Source organism: Microtus oregoni, unplaced genomic scaffold (assembly GCF_018167655.1).
Source record: "Microtus oregoni isolate MIOR12 unplaced genomic scaffold, Mior012 000016F_ref0000370, whole genome shotgun sequence".
Lineage (NCBI taxonomy): Eukaryota > Metazoa > Chordata > Mammalia > Rodentia > Cricetidae > Microtus > Microtus oregoni.
Window position 1 is genome coordinate 19,147,296 of NW_024543075.1, and position 23,137 is coordinate 19,170,432.

General features: G+C 49.1%; 1 protein-coding gene across 5 annotated transcripts in view; it reads right to left on the reverse strand.

Moving 5' to 3' along the window:
• Positions 1 to 23,137, reverse strand: part of LOC121457976 (katanin interacting protein) — a 168,820-nt gene that overhangs the window by 32,897 nt on the left and 112,786 nt on the right. For all 5 annotated transcript variants that reach the window (XM_041667083.1, XM_041667085.1, XM_041667084.1 and 2 more), the window contains 3 exons: positions 22,742 to 22,844; positions 19,327 to 19,542; positions 10,748 to 10,885 (listed from right to left, as the gene is read on the reverse strand). In XM_041667083.1, the coding sequence (XP_041523017.1) occupies positions 10,748 to 10,885; positions 19,327 to 19,542; positions 22,742 to 22,844 (457 nt within the window). The remainder of the gene's footprint in view (positions 1 to 10,747; positions 10,886 to 19,326; positions 19,543 to 22,741; positions 22,845 to 23,137) is intronic.

The window sequence follows — 23,137 nt, forward strand, 5'->3', positions numbered from 1 at the left end:
ACTTAAAAACAACCTCAGTCAGAGCTCAGCAGCCTCCTGTGTAACCACCCAGCAACTCCATGCTGTCAATCCCAGCTACTCTTAACAGTCCCAGATCCTGGCTTGCTGGCCTCATATACTGCTCCTTGATGCCATGGCCCACATCCTTCTTGCCTCCAGAGACTCCCCAACACCAGGCTCTGAAGAACACCCCACCCATTCCCCTCTATACCCTGATGCTCTGGAGTTCTTTCATCTCAGAAATGGTTTCTCTCATCAGCATTTCTGAAGGGTTAGGGACAGATGTTTGTTATACAACCCTATGTAGCCTTGGCTACTATTGATCTGCTCACTATGGAGACCAGGCCAGCATCAAGCTTATAGAAATCTGTCTGCCTCTGCCTCCCCAGTAAGGGATTAAAGATATGCTCCACCATAGCTGACTAAGGGGGCTTGTTATTTTAGACAGGGTCCCAGACTCGAGATCTAGCATTACAAGCACTGAGATTGCAGGCCTGCACCTCCATGCCTGCTTGGCTGCTAGTTTGTCTCTCCTAACCAAAGTGAATCTCTAAGTCAGCAGGGGTCCTCCACAATTGTCTGAGAATACAGCACATAGTAGGATCACAGCCATCATGAGGGAACTGACACACAGCTAGCCTAGACAGTCTTCTAAGACCAAAGAGCAAGAAAGGGGGTGGTCTGTGGCTTTTCTTCCCAGGCCACTCCTGCCCAGCTTTGACTTCTGATCTTTGGTTAGCAGTATGGGCTCTGAGGATCCAGAGCTATCAACCTACCCTCATTCTCCATGCCTTAGCCTCCCTGCAAACTAAATCTGCATGCTCTAACTAAATTCCCAGATCACTGTGGACAGGTTTCAGAGCAATGCAGAGAGCCATCACACCCGTATCCCACCGCAGGAACTCAGTGTCAATCATCCAATTGTGAGATGGCAGGCTACTATTTGCTGGCTGTCAGAAGAGTCGATGTTCAAAGTGCGCTTTTACATGTTTATATGGATGTGTGCTCTGTTTAGTGGAGGCACAGAGCAAGTGTGTGCTGTGAATTAATCAGAACACAGCTTGTGGAGGGGATGGCATGGGCAGCCTTCAATGAGCTGTTCTGGAAATTACCACCATGGAAACATCCAGCAGACAGAAACACTCATTTAAAGAGATGGTAGGGTATAGATGGGGACCCTTCCAGACAGTGGTGAATGAGTAACCTAGCTTTTCTAATGGGATGTCTGGCCACCGAAACATGTCTTACACGGACAGTCGAGAGCCCCACCTAACTATTGATGTCTACTGCTCAAGAATTATAACTGTGGCAAAAGAAGGCAGGTAAGGGACATAAGCCAGGTAAAGAAAGAGGGGGCGTGGTGATCATGAGCTAGTCATGGCCATGGGGAGTGAGGCCCCTGCCTGGTCTGCAGCTTGCATCTCAGATATTTCCAGCACACCATGGCAGGTTTGGTGTGGGATATCTGGATAGGAAACAGAAACAAAAGTCTGTACTGCCCCACAGTCCCAGACACCCTTCAAGAAGCATCAGAACTTTCCTTCCTCCCTGTGTCTAGCTAGAGTTCAGTTCTGGTTAGGGCCAGCACAGACTGAACTACCTGTGTGGGCAGAACTCTGGGTCCCCAGTTTCCTAAGTAAGCCCCCACATACCATCTCCTGCTTCCTAAAGGTAATGGTCCTGGCACCTTGCAGTGGGTGTGCAAATGCATACACATCCTTCCAGATTTTGTTCTACCTACAGCCACCACTGAGTATCTGTGGGAGATTTATTGTAGGGTCCCCGTGGATACCAGCATTGTCTCCTGCCGCAGTCCTGTGTATAAAATATCACAAATTTGCATATAACTTCCGTACACCCTCCTGCTTCCTCCAAACCATCTCTAAGTGACTTATAAAGCCTAATACAATGTAAATGCTATGGAAATTGTTACGCCACATTGTTTATGGAAGAATAAGAAAAAAGATATGTTCAAAAGAGATCTTTTCCTGGATATTTTTTATGCTACTGGTTGAATTCTGGGATGGGAACCTGCAGGTAGGCAAGGCTGTTGTTATGTAGGTGGCCATATAAACATCAGCAGACCTCAAGGGTTTTACTAGGAAGCTTTATGGGGGTCCACACCTGTACCACAGAGCCCTGGGGCAGAGTCTTGCAGGTAGGCACCCCTTAGCAAAACTCTAGAAGAAAGATACCTTTTCCTGTTGTAAGACCTAGCCTCTACCCCATGTCCAGTTACCAGTGCTTTACCTGAGGCTCTTCCTTCTTTACCCCAGAATCCAGTATGTTCAGAAATCCCATCCTTCTGACTGCATCACCTAGAACCATCTCTGAGTGTGCACTTATGTGCAAATATACTCTCCCGCTCCCTTTGTTTAATGAGAGCTATGGTGGTACTTGTGTTGATGCTGCCTCAAGTGACGCTCTGAAGCCCCATGGCTGCTATATGGTACCTTTCCCAGCTCTCATTTCCCCTTCATGCTCTTTCTCTCTAACTCCTAAGAACCAGACACACTGAGATGATAATTCATGTTTAACACATTATAAGTATTATTGCAGCCAAGGTAACTGAATTAGCTTGCCAAGGCCACTTTCCTCCCTAGCCTGGCATGGAAACTGCCCCGCCCCTTCCAATCAACACACCTACTATTGAGCAAAGGGGAGTAGTCATGTGACTTCCCTGAGGCAGAAATTGTGGGTGCAGGGCTCTAAAGTCACTGTCCCCAGAGGTGACTACCAGCTCCACCAAGGCCAGCCTCTCCAGCAAAGCATCTGGACACAGCATTGGTTGAGTCCAATCAGGGTGGATCTGGGAAAGCAAACTGTGCCTTGAGTGACCACTCACCCACAGTGAACTTCATCTGTGCCAGCCTGAAGGTATCCATATACCAGACCCACTGCACAGAGAATGTGAACCAATCTCCTCTCTCTCTGCACTCAAAGGAGGTCCTAGAGGGGGAAGCAACTGAGGCTCTGGGATACTTGGCTGGAGCGAGGGGTCTGCCTCCTCTCCTGCTGCTTTCACTTGGTTTTACCAGGCCCGAGACTCTGAAGAGCAGGCTGTTGTGTCCAGAGAGTGCTCTCAGAACAGGCTCAGCACAGCCTCCTCCAGGAAGGCCCTAGCCCTTCTGACTTCTGTCTCTCCTCTTGATGCCAGTTGTTGAGGGCTTTGCTCTCAGACTTGCTACTTGGCTTCCTGCCCCGCTGCTAACCATCTGTGTACTCCTGTGCCTACCAGGATGGGGGGCCTCAGTCCTGAGGCCTGCATTTGCTCAAGCTACTGTACATGAGCTGCCAGGGCTCTGGCTCTATCAGGGAGTAACTCGGGAGGGTGTCCAAAAGCTATGCAACTTTGTCATGTGAACACTTACTTTTCTCAAGGGAGAGGGAGACAGTGGGATAGCAGACAGGAGAGGAAGGAACTAATGGAAAAGGAGACAAGCTTCAGAAATGGTTAGAACTGCAGCTGAGGTGACCATAGAGGGACAAAGGGACTGGACCAGGACAGGATGGGGGAGGCAGCATTAGAAGAGAGGCCAAGATGCTGTGGGTGGTGAAATTTTTTGTGGCCCAATCAATCTCTCCAATGACACAATAATCCAAATCAGACCAAATCAAATGGAATTAGAGAAAGCCCAGGTTTAATGAATACCGGCACTCCCGGGTGGCCTTTCATCACCACAGAGAGAAAACGGGGAAGAAAGACCAGAAAACCACGTGTTTATTCTCTGGGTTGCTGTTTAACTACCCTGTGGGAGTGGTCATGAGCATCTCTGGAGAAGGTCAGCATTTGGTGAACTTTTTTGGAGTTGGAGCCTGGACTGAGACAACTCCCAGAGGAGTGGGCTTGGGATGGAACTTTCACCCAAACATTCCAGAATTTTTGGATATATGGATGCCAGGAGCTAAGGTGAAGTCTTAACCCAAACATTTCAGACTCTTTGGGTATATGAATGCCAGGGGTTGGGGTGCTGTTTCCACCCAAACGGGTGGTGAGCAGGCAGGCCTGGATTTGGGTAGGCTGAGCTGGGGCACAGATCATTCAGGGAATGAGGGGTGGGAAAGAAAACAACCCGGAAGGACTAAGGCCTGAGTCAGTAACTGCCACGCAGCTGTTCTGCCATTCAGCTGTTCTGCCACTCAGCTGTCCTGACATGCAGCTGTCCTGACACGCTGTCCTGCTGTGGAGGCCCAAAAATGTGAGCCTATTTTCACCTTGTCTGATGATCAGAGAGTTTGAAAGTGGCTCAAAATTGTTGACAACAAGTATAGCTATACATCCCGACTCAAGATGTGGTTACTTAGTTCTTTTGACATTAAGATAGCTCATACAAGTAGGTCCATTCCATCCTGACAGATGGTCAAGTTATACAAGTGTACATCTGCTCCTTCTTTTATAATATGAGGTAACCTGGAGAGTGGCTGCCGTCAGAATACTTGGTCTAGGGTATGTTCACTGCCTAAACAACAGAATGCTAATGACTTGATGTCTCAACGTGTTAAAGCAATTAACTGTTCAAGCTGCCCTTTGTATCATGTTAAAGGAGTCTTTTGTTGCCTTCTTCCCCTTTTGTATTGGGGTATAAAAGCATATGGAAAATTAAACACGGGTGATTTCAATATTCACTGGAACTCCCTCTTGGTACTATTCTATGCTTTCTGCTTTATTATTTTCACATCTTTGTACTCTTTACTTACATTTCTCATCCCCACGCCCCTACCTCTGACAAGAGGTGTCTTGTCAAGCCTAGTCCCCAATAACCTGCTACACAGCTGTCCTGCCACACAGCTGTCCTGCCGCTCAGCTATCCTGCCACTCAGCTGTCCTGTCACACAGCTGTCCTGCCACTCAGCTGTCCTGCCACACAGCTGTCCTGCCACTCAGCTGTCCTGCTACACAGCTGTCCTGCCACACAGCTGTCCTGCCGCTCAGCTATCCTGCCACTCAGCTGTCCTGCCACTCAGCTGTCCTGTCACTCAGCTGTCCTGTCACACAGCTGTCCTGCCACTCAGCTGTCCTGCCTAGCACACCTTGCTCTTGGTTAAGAACATGGAGCCTCAGCTGCCATCCTGAGTTTGTATCTGCCCTGCTAGGAAAGCTTGGCCTAGGCCTAATCTCTGAGGTCAACATCTCAGCCTTATGCTAATGACCAGTCCCCTACCAAATACTTTGCTTAATGCTACCAGGTCACCTACCTCATCTGACTAAATGTTTGCTGTGATCAGAATCCAAACCAAATGTTAAAAAAACAAAAAAATCATGTTGAGATGATTTGAGTTGTTTAAATATGGAATGGTGATTAAATCAAAACAATAATTGCTGTCAGGCCCCATGATGTTAGCACCTGGGGTTATAACAGAGACACGCAAATTTGAGTGTCCAGAGGCACTGAAGTGTTTATGAATGAAAGGGGCCATAGCTAGGGCTCACATTCAAATGCTCTGCGATAGAACAGGAGTAGGGGCAGGGGAATGCTCTTAGGTCAACACTCAACAGTTCCTTCCAGAAAAGCAGCTGCCAATGCATCTGTTATCATGGGATGAACAGGTACACCCAAGCATGGCTGCCCGTGCCCAGGCCATGCTGTCCCTAACTAGGCTGGGTCCCCCTGCCCTCAGCATCCCTCAGAGAGCAGCTGTGATGGCCTTTTAGGGTCTGTAAGGAAAAGGGGCCAGCCAAAGAAACACACCCTGGCCCTAAAACCAGAACCAGTAAAAGAAACACACCCTGGCTCTGAGACCCAAGCCAGTGAAAGAAATACTTTAGCCCTGAACACAGTACAAAAGAAATACACCCTGACTCTAAAACCAGAGCCAAAGAAACACACTTCAGTGCTAGAAACAGAGCCAGTGAAATTATATCCCTAGCCCTGAAATTAGAGCCAAATTTGCCGCTGACCAACTAAGCAGAAAACCAACCAATCCCTGAGCACAAGATGTAGCTAATCTGAGCTCAAGGGACTGAAATCTGACCCATTCCACCCTGAAAATTGTCTCCCTGGGAAAACTCCACCCCTAAGAAACCCTATATAAGCCCTGCACCTATTCAATTTACTGCTGCTCTTCCTCCACCCTAGCTGAGGCAGCCACTCTCCCGGTTCTTCCCTCCCAATAAATCTCTTGAATGAGGTTTGGGTGAAGACTTTTTTCATCAGGGCAGACACTGAGCCTGGGCAGAGCAGAGCTGTAATACTTTTGCTGGGGAAGCCAGAGACTGAGAAGAGTGGGGCTGTAACACTTTTGCTGGGGAAACTTTCCCCTAGCAGAGCTGAGTTATTCCACTCAGGAGCACCAGAGCTGAGCTGTAACAACTGGGGAATCCCTCTCTTGCCAGAGCAGAGCTGTTACATTGGGGCAGCCTTTCCTTAGAGCAGGGCTGTAAGCTGCTACACTTGCTGTGACCTTGGCATTCCTTAGCTCCCCACTACCAGGATCCCTTTTCATCTGAGCTGCAATGTTTACGGGGTCTGAGTTACGGCTGGGCTAATCTTCATGGTTCTGCCTCTGGTGACCTACTCCCTTCAGCCAGGTCTCTCTTCTTAAAGGGTTCACCAGTCCCTAACACCTATCCTCCACAATGGGAAATGGGCATTCAGGACATGTACCTACAGGTGACCTTCCAGATTCAAAGCACCCCAGGAAGTATCCTAATGGCTTCCTAACAGATGAAGCCTATTTCCAAACCACAGCAAGACAGACAATCATCTATTATAGAGACTACCAGTTCCCTCCCTGCCATGACTGTCACTTTGTTAAGGAAAACCACGTGGCTCTCCTGCTCCCCAGCCAGTCCAATCCTTTATACCTTCCAGCTGGGTAAGTCTTCCATGTGTACAAACATAAAAAGGTGTAGCAGACATGTTATCCTATTCCCCTCCTGCCCTAAGCAGACATTGCCAGTCAATCCCAGTGAACCCTGATGAAGCAGAGGGAAGGTTCTCAGGGTAGCACTCCAGGCACCCACTTCCAATCAGCTGACCAAAGACACCCCGTCCATCTGTTGTGTGGGGTCCCACTCTTCCAGACTCAGCTTCCTCAACATCAAGTCAGGGAATATTGTCACCAAGATGGTTGCAGGCCAGGTAGGCTGCTTCCCACATTCAGTTACTCATTCCTACACATGCATGCTTCTCACAGGCCTGACTCCTGGAGTTGTGGGCAAACGACAGCTGCCACAGCAGACACGGCTGTGCCCTCCTCTGTGTGCTGTGAAGGGTGGCCTCCAAGTCCCTCTTCTCAGGGTAGCTCACACTCAGTGCAACCTGCCGAGGGAAAGGAGCTTGGAACTGTTACCCTGAGGATGTGGCAGGCAGCACATTCCAATCAGAGTGAAGCCCGTTTCTCTAGGACGCTCCTCTATTCCAACTACGCCTTGCTCTCCCAGTTAACTTTCCTTGCTCAGACTCCCATACACAAAACACCGCATTAACAAGCTGTGTCTACGGGCCAACCTATACTCCCTATAAACTCTCATTTTATCTCCTCCGAAACACAGCAATAGAGTTCTCTGGAGAATATGAAATCGACCAAGCCACAGCTGCATTTGTTTGTGTTTTTCTGCCCCTGGTAAATTCCGACAGCAGATGGTTGTGTGTCATGTAAGCAGTTTCTGCGGTGCCCTCCGTGCTCCACCCTGGGTGCCAGAACCCACACTTCCCACCCACAGCAAGCCTCCGATGCGCCCCTGACTCAGAGGGCCCTGAGCCATTTTTCTATTCTGTATGTCCCAGGACGGCCGAGCACAGGTAAATAAGGGCCTGTCTTGGCTGAGGCATGCAGTTTCTCAGTGTTGTGGTCCAATGTATAAAATGTGCCCAAGATTCATGCTTAGTGACCATGCTGAGCCACAGGGCACTGGCTTAGGCAGGCCGCAGCATCTTACTTCCATTCTAGAACAAGGTAAGGGGAACACTTGCAGGGAAGCGCCAGCAAACCTGAGATCCTGAAGCAGGGATGGGTGCTCTGAGCACTTAAGAGATGGCCAAGGCGGGAAGGAACTCACAGGTCAAGGTCCATTCCAGATATTTGTTTTTCTCAAATTTAAACTTTAGGAATTTACTAAGAAAGAGAGAGAGACCTCAAAAGGCAGAAACCAAGGGGAGTTGCAGTAGGACTCATGAATAGAGCCAGAGGGATTGCGACCTTATGGGTCTCGGGCCTGTGATGCCTACTAGCAGTTGGTGGGTGCCGGCTGTGAGAAGAACTAGAGGAGAGAAGAACAAGGGTGAGGGATGGTAAGAAAGGAGGGGCAGAAGAAAGGGAGAAGGTGTTAAGGGCTCTTCTGGAGGGGAGCTTTGCTTCAGCTCTCTCACCCTCGGGCCCTCTCACCTGGGTGTAAGAAAGGCCAGTGGAGCTGATCCTGGACTACAGGAATGTGAGCTGATCCTGGACTACAGGAATGTGAGCTGATCCTAGACTACAGGAGTGTGAGCTGATCCTGGACTACAGAAATGTGAGCTGATCCTGGACTACAGGAATGTGAGCTGATCCTAGACTACAGGAATGTGAGCTGATCCTAGACTACAGGAATGTGAGCTGATCCTGGACTACAGGAATGTGAGCTGATCCTGGACCACAGGAATGTGAGCTGATCCTGGACTACAGGAGTGTGAGCTGATCCTGGACCACAGGAGTGTGAGCTGATCCTGGACTACAGGAATGTGAGCTGATCCTGGACTACAGGAATGTGAGCTGATCCTGGACTACAGGAATGTGAGCTGATCCTGGACCACAGGAATGTGAGCTGATCCTGGACCATAGGAATGTGAGCTGATCCTGGACTATAGGAATGTGAGCTGATCCTGGACTACAGGAATGTGAGCTGATCCTGGACCACAGGAACGTGAGCTGATCCTGGACTACAGGAATGTGAGCTGATCCTGGACCACAGGAATGTGAGCTGATTCTGGACTATAGGAATGTGAGCTGATCCTGGACTACAGGAATGTGAGCTGATCCTGGACCACAGGAATGTGAGCTGATTCTGGACTATAGGAATGTGAGCTGATTCTGGACTACAGGAATGTGAGCTGATCCTGGACTACAGGAATGTGAGCTCACCCACGGTTTTCACTCACTCACCTATGGCCTGTTCATCTCCTTCCAGAGTGAACAGAGACCTCTGGCCCTACTGCCTTGGAGCCCAAAGCCTATTGAGGAGGATCGGGAAATCCCTAGAGAAAGCATCGCTGAGGAATTTGCAGGACAAGCGTCTGGAGCTGAGTGGATGGGGAGGTAGGCAGGGACATGGGTGTGGCCACAGCAGCCAGCGCTCAGGAGGTTGGCATGAGTGAGAGGAGGCAGAGACTGCACAAGAACATTAGGAAGCTCAGATGTCACACCAGCTGCTTGACTTTGATCCTCTGGGTCAAAGGGTTTGAAGCAGCAAAAAGTTTAACAGCTCTCCCTAGAGGCTGCTGGAGACAGACTGGAGGGCTCAGGCAGGAGGATTAAGAGTTCAAGGACAGATTTGGCTACAGCTAAATTCTTGGCCATCCTGGATTATAGAAGAAGGCCCTGACTCGCTAAGTAAACAAGCAAATAAATGAAGGAACCAACAAAACCATCCCCACACCAGTTCCCAAGCTCAGGGGAACTGTTAGAAGTGCCAACATGGCCTGGGGCTCCTCCATGGAGGCTGTTCACAGAAGCTGTGCCTTCCCTCTGGCTACAGGTTTACATATGGCCACAGACCCCACAGCTCTCCAGTGTCTTTCTAGCGAGATGGAGGCTGGGGTCAGCTCCCACCCACCATCTCCTGTGTTATGTCCCTCATGGTTTACATGAGGCATGGCCATTCTTGATCCCACATGTACTGAGAAGGAAAATAAGACAATAACGCCAGTACCCCTGCCCTTTCTCACTTACTCTGTGCCTGTGGGGGTTCCCTGGCACCACCATGTGAGATACACCATGCCTGTTTCACCTTGCTCAGGGCATCAGCACACTGCATGATTTGTCTACATCTTGTCTGTCAGCATCTCAGCAAGGTGGCCTCCAGGGCAGTTGGTGCCTTTTGCATTTGTCTCCTCAGAACATATCAAGAGATTGACAGCACCTGGTGTGCCCATATGGGTTAGGAACTAAAGCAAGTCAACTCATGAAAAACAGGCTAGAGAAGGAAGGATGAGGGCAGGAGGACAGTGTAAGGGACAGAGCAAGGACTTGGAAACCAGATGGGTTCACAGTCACAGTGAAAGCTAGCCATGTAGAGCTAGCTCTATATCCCCGAGAGCCTGGTCTGGCACACAGAATTCCTGTCCCACCTACCAAACTACCAAATAAGAATCCACTTTCTGCCATGCATGGCGGTACATGCCTTTAGTCCAGAACTCAGGAGGCAGAGGCAGGTGGATCTCTATGAGTTTGAGGCCAGTCTGGTTTATAGAGTTCTAGGACAGCCAGTGCTACATAGAGAGACCATCTTTAAAAAAAAAAAAAAAAAACAGAAAAAGGTCTGCTTCCTAGCAACTCTCCAAGCTCGGTCCCTGCAGATTAGCACCTAGCTGCAGTGGCTAAATGGATGGAGAGGCTGGAGGCCGAGTACACAGGCTCTTCTCAGACAGACTTGATAGAGAGCGTTACCACTGCCACTTCCTAAGCCTCGGGAGTTGTAAGTTCTGCTCCTCGTGGCTCTCATGGAGGCAGGAGCCTGTTGGACTCATAAACTCAGGAACCAGGCCACTGGCACACTGCTAAGTGTCTGCATCACCAAGTGAGCTGTGAGGACGCCAGGCCTGCCACTTACCCCATCTGCTGTCCAGTAATTCCGAACCTTGATCTTGGCCAGACCGAAGTCATGAAGCTGCCGCATGTTATGGATAATAAAATAGAGCTGAAGTGGTGGGTGGAAGGGGCAGGTCCACACTGGGGGGTCCTTCTTGCTCTGAAAGGCCAAAAGATGGGAAATGTAAGGCACATTTCTGCCTGTCTCTAGGGCAAAAGGCCAGTGACTCTGGCTAATTAAAACCAGCAGCCATGCAAGGGCTGAGCGGGGCCCCCTCATCTCCATCCTGAGTTCTGCCCTCTGCTCTCACCCCTCCAGCTGCGCTTCATAGCGCCAATAGCCCTGTCCCTGCAACAAGCTGCCAGCCAGATGGAACTCAAAATGCAGTGGACTTTATTTTAATCAGCTTAATGGGCTTTGAGGAGGGCACTGGGGGTGGGGAGGGGTGCCAGGAGGCCTAGAGAGAGCCTCTGCTGGCACTGTTTGATTAACCTGGCAGGCAGAGCCTCTGATTTTCTTTTGTCAAACCCTGTGGAATTTTTCAAATTTGAGAATAGAGGAGAAAAGGAAATTTCGGAGCCATGTGCTGGAACAGGGCCACAGCATGGAGCTGGCTGCTCCTTTCCGGGTGTCCAAGTGCAGGGGCTTCTGTTTGTATTCCTCCGTGAGGCAGGAGGCAGCCAGGGTGTTGCCAAGACTGCCCTTGAAGATACAGGGCACCAGAGACAGGCCCTTGCTGGAATCTGCGCCCTCACCAGTACCATTTCCCGAGGGAGAGCTTTGGTGGCAGGTGGGTAAAGCCAAATCAGGGGACTTTCTGCTCCAGTCACTTCCTACGGCAGTTCTATATTCTAGGGGAGCAAAGGCTGCAGCTGGGCCAGCAAGATGGCTCAGTAGGTAAAAACACTTGTTGGCAAGGCTAACAACCTGAGCCTGATTCCTGGGACCCACAAGGTGGAAGCAGAAAACCAACTCTTAAAAAGAATGGTTTCTCTGATATACACACAAAGAATGTAATTAAAGCAGAAGAAAAAAATTAAGCCAGCGTTGTTCCTGAATACACATCACTGGCAGTTGGTTGGGCACTGCCTGGATGCAGGTAGGCCTCTGCCCCCACCATGCTTCCTGCCCTTTTCATCCGGGGAAGTTCAACAATGTCATGTGGTTCCTCATCCCCATCCTCCCGTGACCCTGCCTCTCCTCCAGGCAGCGTTGACTTCTTGTGGTACCAACGGTGAGTGTGGTCTGTCTCTGTGTCCTGTCATAGAAGTTCAGCATGCTCTTAAGAGGAACCCCTAGTCTTACCCACTCCTGAATCCCAGCACTGGGTACGGCTCCTTGGCTCAGGACTGACCTAGTGACTAAGAGACACTGGTCTCCCGTCATATATGCTAGGGTTGCAGCTTTACAGAAGAGACCACCTTGCAAATAATTAAAAGTCATCTGTTTGCTTCAGATGTCGGAAAGCACCAACTCATTTCCAGAAAAATGGGGCGGCTTACCCCTCAGGGCCTGGTTTCTGGACTCTCCACCTACTTAGAATGCTTGGCACTTAGGGCTCCACAGTTGGGCTTGGAGCCCGGTACTGCCTGAAGCTGCCACTCTTCTACCTCAGTCCCTACTAACCACCAGTCTGCCTCACCCTCACACTCCTCCTCGGTCCTGCCTGGCCACACAGCTAGCTTGGCTTTGGAATATATTTTACTCTAAACAAGTATCACCTGGTATCTGAGAGCATCTTAATGATTCTTGTCACCAAGAACATGCCTACTGCCTGCATCAGGGGAGGCAGGCTGGTGACGCTGGGGTTCTGAAACCTGGATCCAGCTGCAAGAACAGATGGGGCTTGTCCTCTGACGATAGTGGGTGCTTTCAGCAGTCTTCACCAGGAATGTGGGTTTAAGGGATGCTGACTTACTCTGGAAGCACCTTGGCTATGCTAGAATTCGGTGTTCCTAGCAGCTGTGTCAGGTTGAGAGAGCTCATCTCCAAATCCCGAGGGTAAGCTCACCCCTCTCTCTGTGGTGGCCTGACACTGGCGGAGAGGGGACAGGAATTGATTTCCCTTCTCATTTCTGTCAGTGGGAGTAATGGCAAGAGAACTAAGGGGGCACTGTGTCATTTGAAACCCGAGTGCATTAACCTGAGGATAACTCATGGGCTCATTAGTGGCCAGGCCCTCTGGTGTTCCTGTTCAGAGAGGGTCTATGTGAGGACCTGGTGGGAAGCCGGGGACTGACCGGCACATCCTGGATACACCCCTAGAGCCAGGCCAGCAAGCAGAGCAGCTGCAGCACCCTCCCCACAACACAGGCAGAAAGAAAGGGGCAGGACAAGGATCATGGCAGCTCCCTGCTGCTGCTATGGTACTTTGTTGGGTGTTTTGGAACCTTAGGGCAAGTGGACCTCTGGGCCTCCTTATGGATAGAAGACCAAGGTGCAGCTTGGCCTCTGGTCTGCCTTGAGATGCCCACAGCCCATGGGGTGGAGTGAGGGTTTGGTCTCTGATTATCGTAAGCATTTACGGACCAGATATGCTCTACTTCTACTCAGTCTTCTAGCAGCAGACCCTGAGGCAAAAAGCCCTGGGCAAGCGGCAGACAGTGTTAGAAACCTAGGTAGAGAGGGGAGGCAGACTACTCATGAAGGGGACACGAGTAAGCCAGCCATCCCTGCAGGAACCTAGAGTAAAAGACCACCAGGAAAACAGGGAGCCAGTGTGGACATATCTTGGAAAGATTCTAACCACGAGGCACCCTGACCCCCATACCAGCATAGGCTGAAGGCTGCTTTCAGGGGCTTCAATATCCCTCTCCAACTTGGGCTGAACACATGGAGGCCCAGAAAATCTATGTAGTGACTACAAAACCCAAAGGTGCTTTTCTGTCCCAGCATTGATTAAACACAGATCCAAGCACAGGCAGAGAAATGTCAGCTGCCTTAGAACTAAAGCCATGTTAATAAACTAGTAGTTTTCAAAGGAATAGGCTATTAAGAACAAAATACCCAACATTTTGGAAGGAGGTTGAAGATACTCTGCTTGGGAACCAGTCAACCTCCAAACGTGTTCAGACTGTATTGTGTTTACATGCCATTTGGACAGCTTTTCGGTGTTTGTTTGTTGGTGCTGGGGATCGCCTCACATAGGCTAGACAAACTAGACAAACTATCTGCCACTGATCTGGGTTACCAATCCCTTCACAGTCTAGAGATGAGAGCAGACAAATGGCTCCAGGTGCTAGAGACGGGCGTGGGGGGGGGGGAAGTTGTGCTGTATCTTCATGTGTGGGTAATCCCATAAAGTTCCACATGACAAAATGCCATAGAAACACACACACACACACACACACACACACACACACCCCACTATATGAGGATTGTCTATGAGTACAGTGACAGTTTCTCTTATCTTTGGGGGGAAGTGGACAACAATACAGGGCATCTCTGTGTATCCTGTTTGCTTTGAGATATAACTCTTATACTACAAAATTCACCATTCTCAAGTGTGTAATCTATGATTTCCCAGCCTATTCACAGGCTACAGCCAATACCACCATCTTTGCCCAGCACGTTTCACTCCCACTGAAGGAACTCTGCACCCCCTGGTCACCCACTCCCATGACTGGCCTGTTCCTGTATCTGTGTTTGCTTGAACTCTATTTCCTAGAAACGGAGTCATTCGCTATGTGGCCTTCTCATACTTAGAGTTCAAGGTTCATCCATCATGGTGCAGCCTGTACCAACACTTCATTCCTTTCATGGTTGGGAATCATTCTATTGTATGGCTACACCACCTTTTCATTCTTTGTCCGTCAGTCTGTGTTTTCGGGTTGTTTTCATCTTCTGTTGAGTTTTCATTATGTTTTGTTGTTGTTTGTGATGAGCACATCTCTTGGTTGTACAGCCAAGGGTGGAACTTTCTGAAGAATTGCATGCTGTTTCCCACGGTGGCTGGTCTATTGGCTTTCAGCAGGACAGTCAGTTCTTCTGGTCATCCCAGGAGGTATGAGTGGGTCCCACAGTGGCCTCCATTTGAGATTTCAAAAAGTAAGTCTTGTGTACTGGTATGTAGTTTTCTGTTCCAATGTTTTGCTTTGTTTCAGCAATATGGCCTTAGAAGTCCATGGGGACCCAGTCCTTCCTCTTCTACATTTTATGAGATTGAAGGAACTGTCAAAGGTTCATTCTTTAACTATCTGCCAGGATTCACCAGTGGCACCATCTCACTCCAGGCTTCCCTTGTGGGGTTTTTGATAATCAGTTCAGTTTCTTTCTTTTCTTGGGATTGGTTGTTTAGATTTTTCATTTCATCTTGAGTCAGCTTTGGTAATTTGCTCTCCTTGGCATTTATACAGTTCGTGTAGGTTATCTTATTTGTTGGCATACAGTCTTATAACCCTCATTTCTGTAAGGTCAGTAGTGCTATCCCCTTCATTCCCCTTATAGTCATTGAAATCTTTGCTTCCTGCTTTATTAATCTAACTTAAGGCTTTCGGTTTTGTTGAAATCAAAAGATTTCAGAGAACCAGCTTTGGCACCATTGATTTCTTCTGTGTCATTTTCACAGCTTCTGTGGGTCTCTAATGTCTCCAAGGGATAAGTTTAAAACCTATGCAGCACATGGGTTTAGATATTGGGGTGTGGTGAGACCAAGAACAGACAAACGCCTGCCAGATACAGGAGTGTTTATTCTAGAGAGACAGACTGAGGAGAATAACAATGACACAACAGTGGTTAGACAAGAGGGGACAGGGCTCTCCACATTGTGGGCAAGGAAGCCGTGAGGAGAAAGGGATACCTGGGCTGCAATCCAAATGCAGATGACAGGGATCAGTGTGCCCAGAGATATGGGGATGATGGAGGCAGACTATGGAGAGGGAAGTTGGCAGGGGGTGGGGGAGGGGACGACACAGGGTACTGAGGGCCCTATTCACCCAGCTGCCCAGGTGACAAGAGGCAACTGTTATTTGTTGGGCTTTTTCCTATGAGGGTATTTCCAGGAAGGATTAGCTGAAGGGAAAGCCCTCCCAAAGTGGGGACCCAGCTACAATGAGATCTGAGAAAAGAACATCCTACCCGCTACCTCGATTAGATCCCTACTACTCTTGCATATTCTGAAGCTGCCTCCAGCCTTCACTGAATACAGCTCCTGCAGCCCTCCAACTGACTGAAGGGAGACCTGTGGTCCTCCAGGAATTCTTGGAGCCTTCAGTACCCAACTGGGACTACTGTAGCATCCAGCTGCATGGGCCAAGCAGCTATCGGGGTCTTTGCCTCTCTAGTGCCATTGGCCACTGCTGGACTCCCTGACCCACTGTAAAACTCAATCTAACAAATCCCTTTCTAATATACATCCTATGGGTTCTGTTCCCCTAGAAAGCCTTGTCGCACAGAGAATGGAGATAAGGAAGAGAAGATATGAAAGGAAGCCCACTTCACAGGCTTTGGGACCTGAGAAGGACTGGGGAGATGAAGAAGGGTCAATGTTAGATCCACTGGGAAGCAAAGACACAAGATTCCTGGGAGAGCTTGAAAGCAGCTAGCTGAGAGAGTGACCCTTAGGATAAAAAAGTATGCACTACCTAGTTCTTAACTTTTTAAGGAATATAAATGGAAAATAAATTTACTGGGAATAACTACTGACTTGGGAAATTCCTAATTTCAAAGGCTGGAAGCACTGGACGAGGGCAGCCTAGTAGGTAGAGATACCATTTGCTAAGCAAAAGAGTTCTTGAGGGAACAATACACAAGGTGAGAACAGTCAGTAGGAAAGATCAAGCATCCACGGGGCTGTATAGATAGATAGATAGATAGATAGATAGATAGATAGATAGATAGATAGACCATGGGTCAGGGACTGAGAGGGTAGACACAGAAGGGACAGGGATGGAAAGAGTGGACACAGAAGGCACAAGATGGAGGGTGGGGACAGAATGAAGGGGCCAGGGACAGAGAGGATGGACACAGAAGGAAGGATTGTTCTTCCCTTTTCTTCTGTTTCTTTTTCTTGTGTGTGTGTGTACATAGAGGTCAGAGGATAAACTGTGGGAGTCATTCTCTTTTTACTATGTGTGTGCCCATTCGTGTGTGTGTGTATGTGTGTGTACATGGAGGTCAGAGGATAAACTGTGGGAGTCATTCTCTTTCTTTTTTTTTAAAATATTTGTATGCTTTATTTAACTTTATTTTATGTGCATTGGTGTGAAGGTGTCAGATCCCCTGCAACTGGATCTTCGGACAGTTGTGAGCTGCCATGTGGGTGCTGGGAATTGAACCCGGGTCCTCTGGAAGAGCAGTCAGCGCTCTTAACCACTGAGCCATATCTCCAGCCCCCAGTCATTCTCTTTCTACTATGTGTGTGCCCATGCATGTCTGTTTGAGTGTGTGAGTGTGTGTACGTCAGAGATCAACATCAGATGCCTTCCTTACTTGCTGTCCACCTTATATTTTGTGACAGAGTTTTGCTGACCCTAGAGCTCACTAATTTGGCCCTGCTGGCAAGCCAGGGAGCTCCAAGGACCAACCTATCTCTGCCTCCCTAGAGCTGGTACTGGACACATGCTGCTGTGCTCAGGCCCCATCCTGCTCCTGCCCTTGCCCTGGTACTGAGAATATAAATTCACGTTCTTCATGCTTGTAGCAAGCATTTACCACCTAAGCCATCTCTTCAGTTCATGTGGGTGTTTAAGACAGGGTCTTTCTATGTAGCCCAAGCTGGCATCCGACTCGTAGCTCTCCTGCTTCTGAATGCTGAGATAACAGACAGGTATCCTTACCACTCCCGTCCTAGAAAGGGGGTTTTGCCTGCAGACTGGATATTCCAAATCTACCAGCATACCCCAATTCCCTATAACGAAGCAACTTCTCCTTCCGAATCCACTCTTTTTAAAGGTACTTCTCTGCTCGACTGTCAGTGGTACCATAATAGCCACTACTGTGTGGTAAGGGCAGGTCCCTCAAACCCCTGAGGTCTGTTTTGCTCCTTGGTGAAATGAGGACAGTCTGGGCAAGGTTCACATGAAGGTCAAGTGAGACAAAATATCAGTCTGTGGCCCGTACAAGACAGTGCAATTGGATGAGTATGAGACAGGGCATTCTAGCTGCCTGGTCCTGGCAGACAGGCTATGGGGGAAGTGAGGGGGTCCACCACCAACATGAGCATCTTGAGATCTATCTAGCAGTCCAGGGTGACACAGCTGCATTGTGTCCCAACTTCAGTCCCTGCTCCCAAAGAAAACCAAACCTATAAAGCCACCCATTAGCAAGCCCCAGGAAGCAGAGAAAGGCATAGCCACTGTCAGAATTATCCCTGGGGAGCCCAGCGATGTTTTCTATTGTTCATGGATGCTCTGCTGGTTTGATTTTTGGTACTTTAAAGAACAATATTAATTTTGGGTGGATGGCCTAGTTAGGTTTCTGTTGCTCTGATACAAAACTGACCCAAACCTAACTCGGGGAGAAAGGGTGTATTTGGCTTACAAGTCCATCACAGTCCATCTTTATGGAAAGCCAGAGCAGGATCTCAACACAGGAACTTTGAGGCAGGAATTGGAACAGAAACCATGGAGGTAATGCTGCTTACCAGTGTGTTTCATGGCCTCTTTAGCATGCTTTCTTATACAGCCTAGGACTACTTGCCCAGGTGAGGATCCAGCCCTGCCACATTGAGCATTGGTCAAGAAGATGCTGCACAGAATTGCCTATAGACTTGCCAATCTGATGGAGGCATTTTTCTCAATTGAGCTTCTATTCCTCTTTTCAGATAACCCAAGCTCATGTTGACAAATGACCAGCCAGCACAGTGAGCACATCATCCAGGGATGTGGCAGACACAGAGGAGCACCTGATTCCTGCCTGTCCCTTGCTCTCCTCTTGGTTCTCTAGGCTCTTCCAAGGCAATCAGAATGGTGCCAGGCACAGCACAGGAAAACCATGTGGCTGGCTCTTCTGCTCAGTGCAGCTAACTTGAACATGATGGGAGGAAGCAAAGCATGGAGGCATGTACCTACAGCACCAGAACCAGGAAACCAGAGGGAGGAGGACTGTGTTACTCTAGGCTCTGGGGTAAGGTGAGTGGTAAAAGCCTGTCTCAAAAAAAAAAAAAAAAAACATAAAAACCAGCAAAAGGATGGTAACAAGGGAAAATATAATTGCTTGTGAAACTAAACTCTATTAACTATTTAGCTATATTTAAAAAAATATTTAGTGCCTATTGGGTGTGAACACATGGCCTCAAGAAGCAGCACCCTGAGGTGGTGTGAGGACAGTGTGTGGGTCAGGCTGTAGCTCATGAACTTGGTCCCACTACTTTCCTCTGTGTGACCTTGGCCATATGTATGCCCATCTCCAAGCCTTACTTTTTTCATCTACAAAATGACGGCAATGGCCTCAGTGACCCCTAGTGGTCCATGTTTAGTGGTCACACAGAGGAACCATTTAGGGAGGGACAGGCTGGGGTCCTCAGAGGGTACCATCCCCACAGGCATCTTCCCACTTGGCTGCAGAGAATGACTAGGGTTGATGACAGCATGCTTCCCCAGCCTGAGAGTGCATCCTCATTGTGGTGAGAACACACACCAAGCCCAGGCCCCTTCACTTACCACTAGGTCCCTGTTGACAAGGCAGCCCAGCTTGCCTGGCAGCACTGCGTTCCGGATGTCCACATCATGAGGTGAGACATACAGCTTTATGTCGTTCAGGTCAAAGAACTGGACTTCTGTCAGACCCACCCATGATGCATTGCCCCAGTTAGACAGGATTTCCATGGTCACATAGATGGCATCTTCAATCTCATCTGTCCTCGCTCTCCACTTTTCCTGAAGAGAAAAATACCAAAGGGCAGTAAGTCTGAACTTAGTGCTGCCATTGTTCCAGCCCCCATCCCCCCGCCCCGCCTTTGCCCCCTGCTCCTGGGATTTCATACAGCATTCGGCCCCATGGTGCCTCGGTCATGTGCAGCTAATCATAGCGCCTGACAATTGCAGTGATTACGAGGCGAGCAAGGGCTCCTGTGTGTAATGTACCTAAAACATATGGAGCGAACTGGAAAGATGGCTCAGTGGATAAAGGTACTTGCTGCCAAATTTGACACCCTGAATTTGACCCTCAGAACCCATGGTGGAAAGGGAGAACTGACTCTACAAGTTATTTTCTAACCTACACACACTCTCTGGCACACATGTGCACATATACACACACACACTAGTAATATTAGTAATAAAACATAAAAACTTTAAAGTAATAACTAAAACATAGTGATTTGGTTGGGCGTGGCTCAGTGGTAAAGCACTTGCCCAGCCTGCATAAGACCCCGAGTTCTAGCTCTAGCACTGAAAAATAGATATAGATCTATACAGCAACTGTACCTCCAGTACCTACTAAATAGCACACTGAAGACCTTCAGGTGAAAGCCATTGTAAAAGCCTGGATTCTGCCTGAACACACCCTTCTCGCCCCGCGGCAGTGTTCATGGCCCAGGAGCACGCTGCAACATCTGAAGACAGCAGGTGGCCTGGGCTGTGCTTGAGTCCCCTAAACCCATCATTCCAGGATGTGACTGTTTGCAGTCAGAGCCTTTAAGAGGTGATTAAATCAAATGAGGCCACTGGGGAGGGCCACCTTCTCATCTGCCTGGAGGCCTTAGAAAAGGAGGAAATCTGGAGCCACAGGGATTAACACCAGGCACACACAGGGCAAAAGACCTGGCCTGTGAGCCCAGTGTGGAAGCTAGCACTTGCACGGCAAGGAGAAATCCACCAGCTGCACCTTGACCTTGGACTGCCGTCTTTGCAGCTATGAAAAAGACCAGTCTGTTGTTTAGACTGCCAGAGTATGCACTGAGTGTAACCTGACAGCATGGACCAAAATCTTCGTCTTGGCCAGTCATTTGACATTCCCAGCCTGGCAGGGAAAGCAGGATGCCACCATCTATGGGAAGGCCCTAATCATAGAGGTTAAGCAAGACTCCCCCCCCACACAAATACACATCTTCACCCCCTCCCACCACACCCATGTGTGATCAGGGTGAAATAGCTCGGTTCCCTAGTTCTCCTTCACTGATTTGCAAGCCTCCCTCCTTCCTGGGAAGACTGTCTGGTCTGGGAGTGTGTGTGAATGCCATCAATAAACAGCCTTAGGGCCCAACTGCAGCGCTGGTCACCATGGATCAGGCACTCACGAAATGGCGCGTTTCCCTGTGTGCACGTGCCCTCTCTTAATTAGTATCAGTATCTGCAATGGTTCTGTGAGCAGGAGCCGAGGAAATGAACAGCAACTGTTCCCCACTTATTTTTTTAATTAATAGCCAGTGAGACGTGTGAGTGCTCCCAGCATGGGTTTGGACAGGCTGATTGCAACAGATGAGAATGGGGATGGAGATGGGGGTGGCAGTGTGAGGACAGGTCAGCTCGGAGCTCCTGGCAGGAGCGCAGCACCAGGTTGGATTAGCTGAACTGTAAGAATGCAGAGTCCCCTTGTCCTTCTCTAAAATGTTGGCCCTGGCCAGGTCCTTCGCTGCCCTGGGCCTGAGTCCCAGGTTCGTAGGAGTGGCCTGCCTGACTCTGAGGTTGGCAGGCTTCTGAGCCCAATGCATGCGGGGACCAGGGAAGTTTGTTGGTGGGAGGGAGGAAGTTGGATAAGAGAAAAACTGTCTTCAAAGGACTGGGGACCTCCTGCCCAATGCAATCTTAAATACATGATTCCCGAATGGAGATATGAACACAGAGGCCACAGTATGAACTGAGAAGTGTCACCATGTGTCAGTATCCCAGCTGAGAGAGTACTGACTGGAAAGGACTGGTCCCTGGTGCTCACTGCCCCTCTCACTGAGACCACTTGGTGTCCTCTAGCTTAGCCACCTACTACTTATTCTTCCTCTGTCATAAGGTTATGGTACAGTAGACTGGCCCTTCTCAAGCACTCAGTGTGTACTGTGCCCTGAGCCACCAGGAAGGAGGGCTTTGTTGACTAAGCTCAGGCTAGTGCAGGCATGCTCACAGACAGTGTGAGAAGCTTCTGCAACTGTTAGGGACCCCAGGAAAGAGCAGAGGTGGGGCCAGCACTGGGATGGAGCACTGACTCCATGGAGACCAAATGGAGAGACTTAGCTAGCGCAGGATACAGTAGCCACCAGGCCATCCTTGGTGTTTTCAATGCAAAGGGTCTGTAATTTGTTTCTCTTCACTGTGTAAGTCACATTGTCCTGGAATTTCTGTCTCCCAGATGTTCCATGCTGGGCATGGGGGTAGGGCAGGAGCTTTGGTTTTTCTCAAAGATGGACTTTGAAACTGGTATTTATGGGTTCCTCCTATCCCGTGTCACATCTTCACCGCCCTTGGTGCTTTTGGAGCATGGATGACCAGCTCCACAGAACAACGCGCTATCCTTCTCACAGCCCTGGAAGGTTACTACCAGTCTCTTCAGCTAACTTATATAATTATGCTTACTTATTTACTGTATTATGTATGTGTGTGTGTGTGTTGCACACGTGAGTCAGATGCAGGTCAGAGAACAGCTCGACTTTCAGGGGTCAGGTCTCTTCTCTCATGTAGGTTCTGGCATCAAACTTGGGTCACCAGGCTTAGCAACAAGTGCTGTCACCTTCAGAGAGGTGTCTCCAGCCCTAACAATTTATGGTTTGCATTTTCTCTCCTTGTGTTTGTCTGTTATATAGTCCAGGTTGGCCTCCAACTCAAAATCCTCCTGCCTCAGCCTACCAATTACAGACACTGTCACCACACCCACCAAGCTTAAATTTCAGTTCTTGACTGTGGGCAACCCTGGCTATTTTCCTGTGGGTTTAAGGGCTATTTAGGTTTTCTTTCCAGGAACTTCTGGCCTACACATTTCTTCCTTTGCCTCTGCTCCGTCATGTGTATGACTCAGCAGAAAGATGCTGAGCTGACCATCATCAGAGCCATCCCCAACAACCAGAACAAACTGCTCCAAGAGGCCTTCCCTTCAGCTGTCAGGGCAACATTGGTATAATAGACCATCTCCATGAGTATTGGCTCTCACCTCTGGATCTAGTACGGGCTTCTCTGTTGGCACAGCCACCCGGCTGAGATGGGTAGTGTCATTTTCCGTGGTCTGCAGGACTCCCAGAAGCTTCTGTTGTTGTCTGAAATGGGATTTTGTTTCAGCAAAGGGGCAATAACAAAGAACACACACAAGAGGACACCCATGAAAGGAACACAGAACCTTCAGCACCCACTTGAGAAGCTTGGCTGCACCCTACACAGAGCTCAAGGGCATAAATGGGTTTCCTCTCCTTTTGTAAACAGCTGGGCAATTAGTAATGAAGTCAGAGCCCAGGTAGAGAAGCCAGCTGACCTCACCAGCTGACTAAGAACTTGTTCACAGACAGGCCAAGGAGTCAGTCTTAAAAAGGGCCACCAAGCCCAGGGCCTGTTT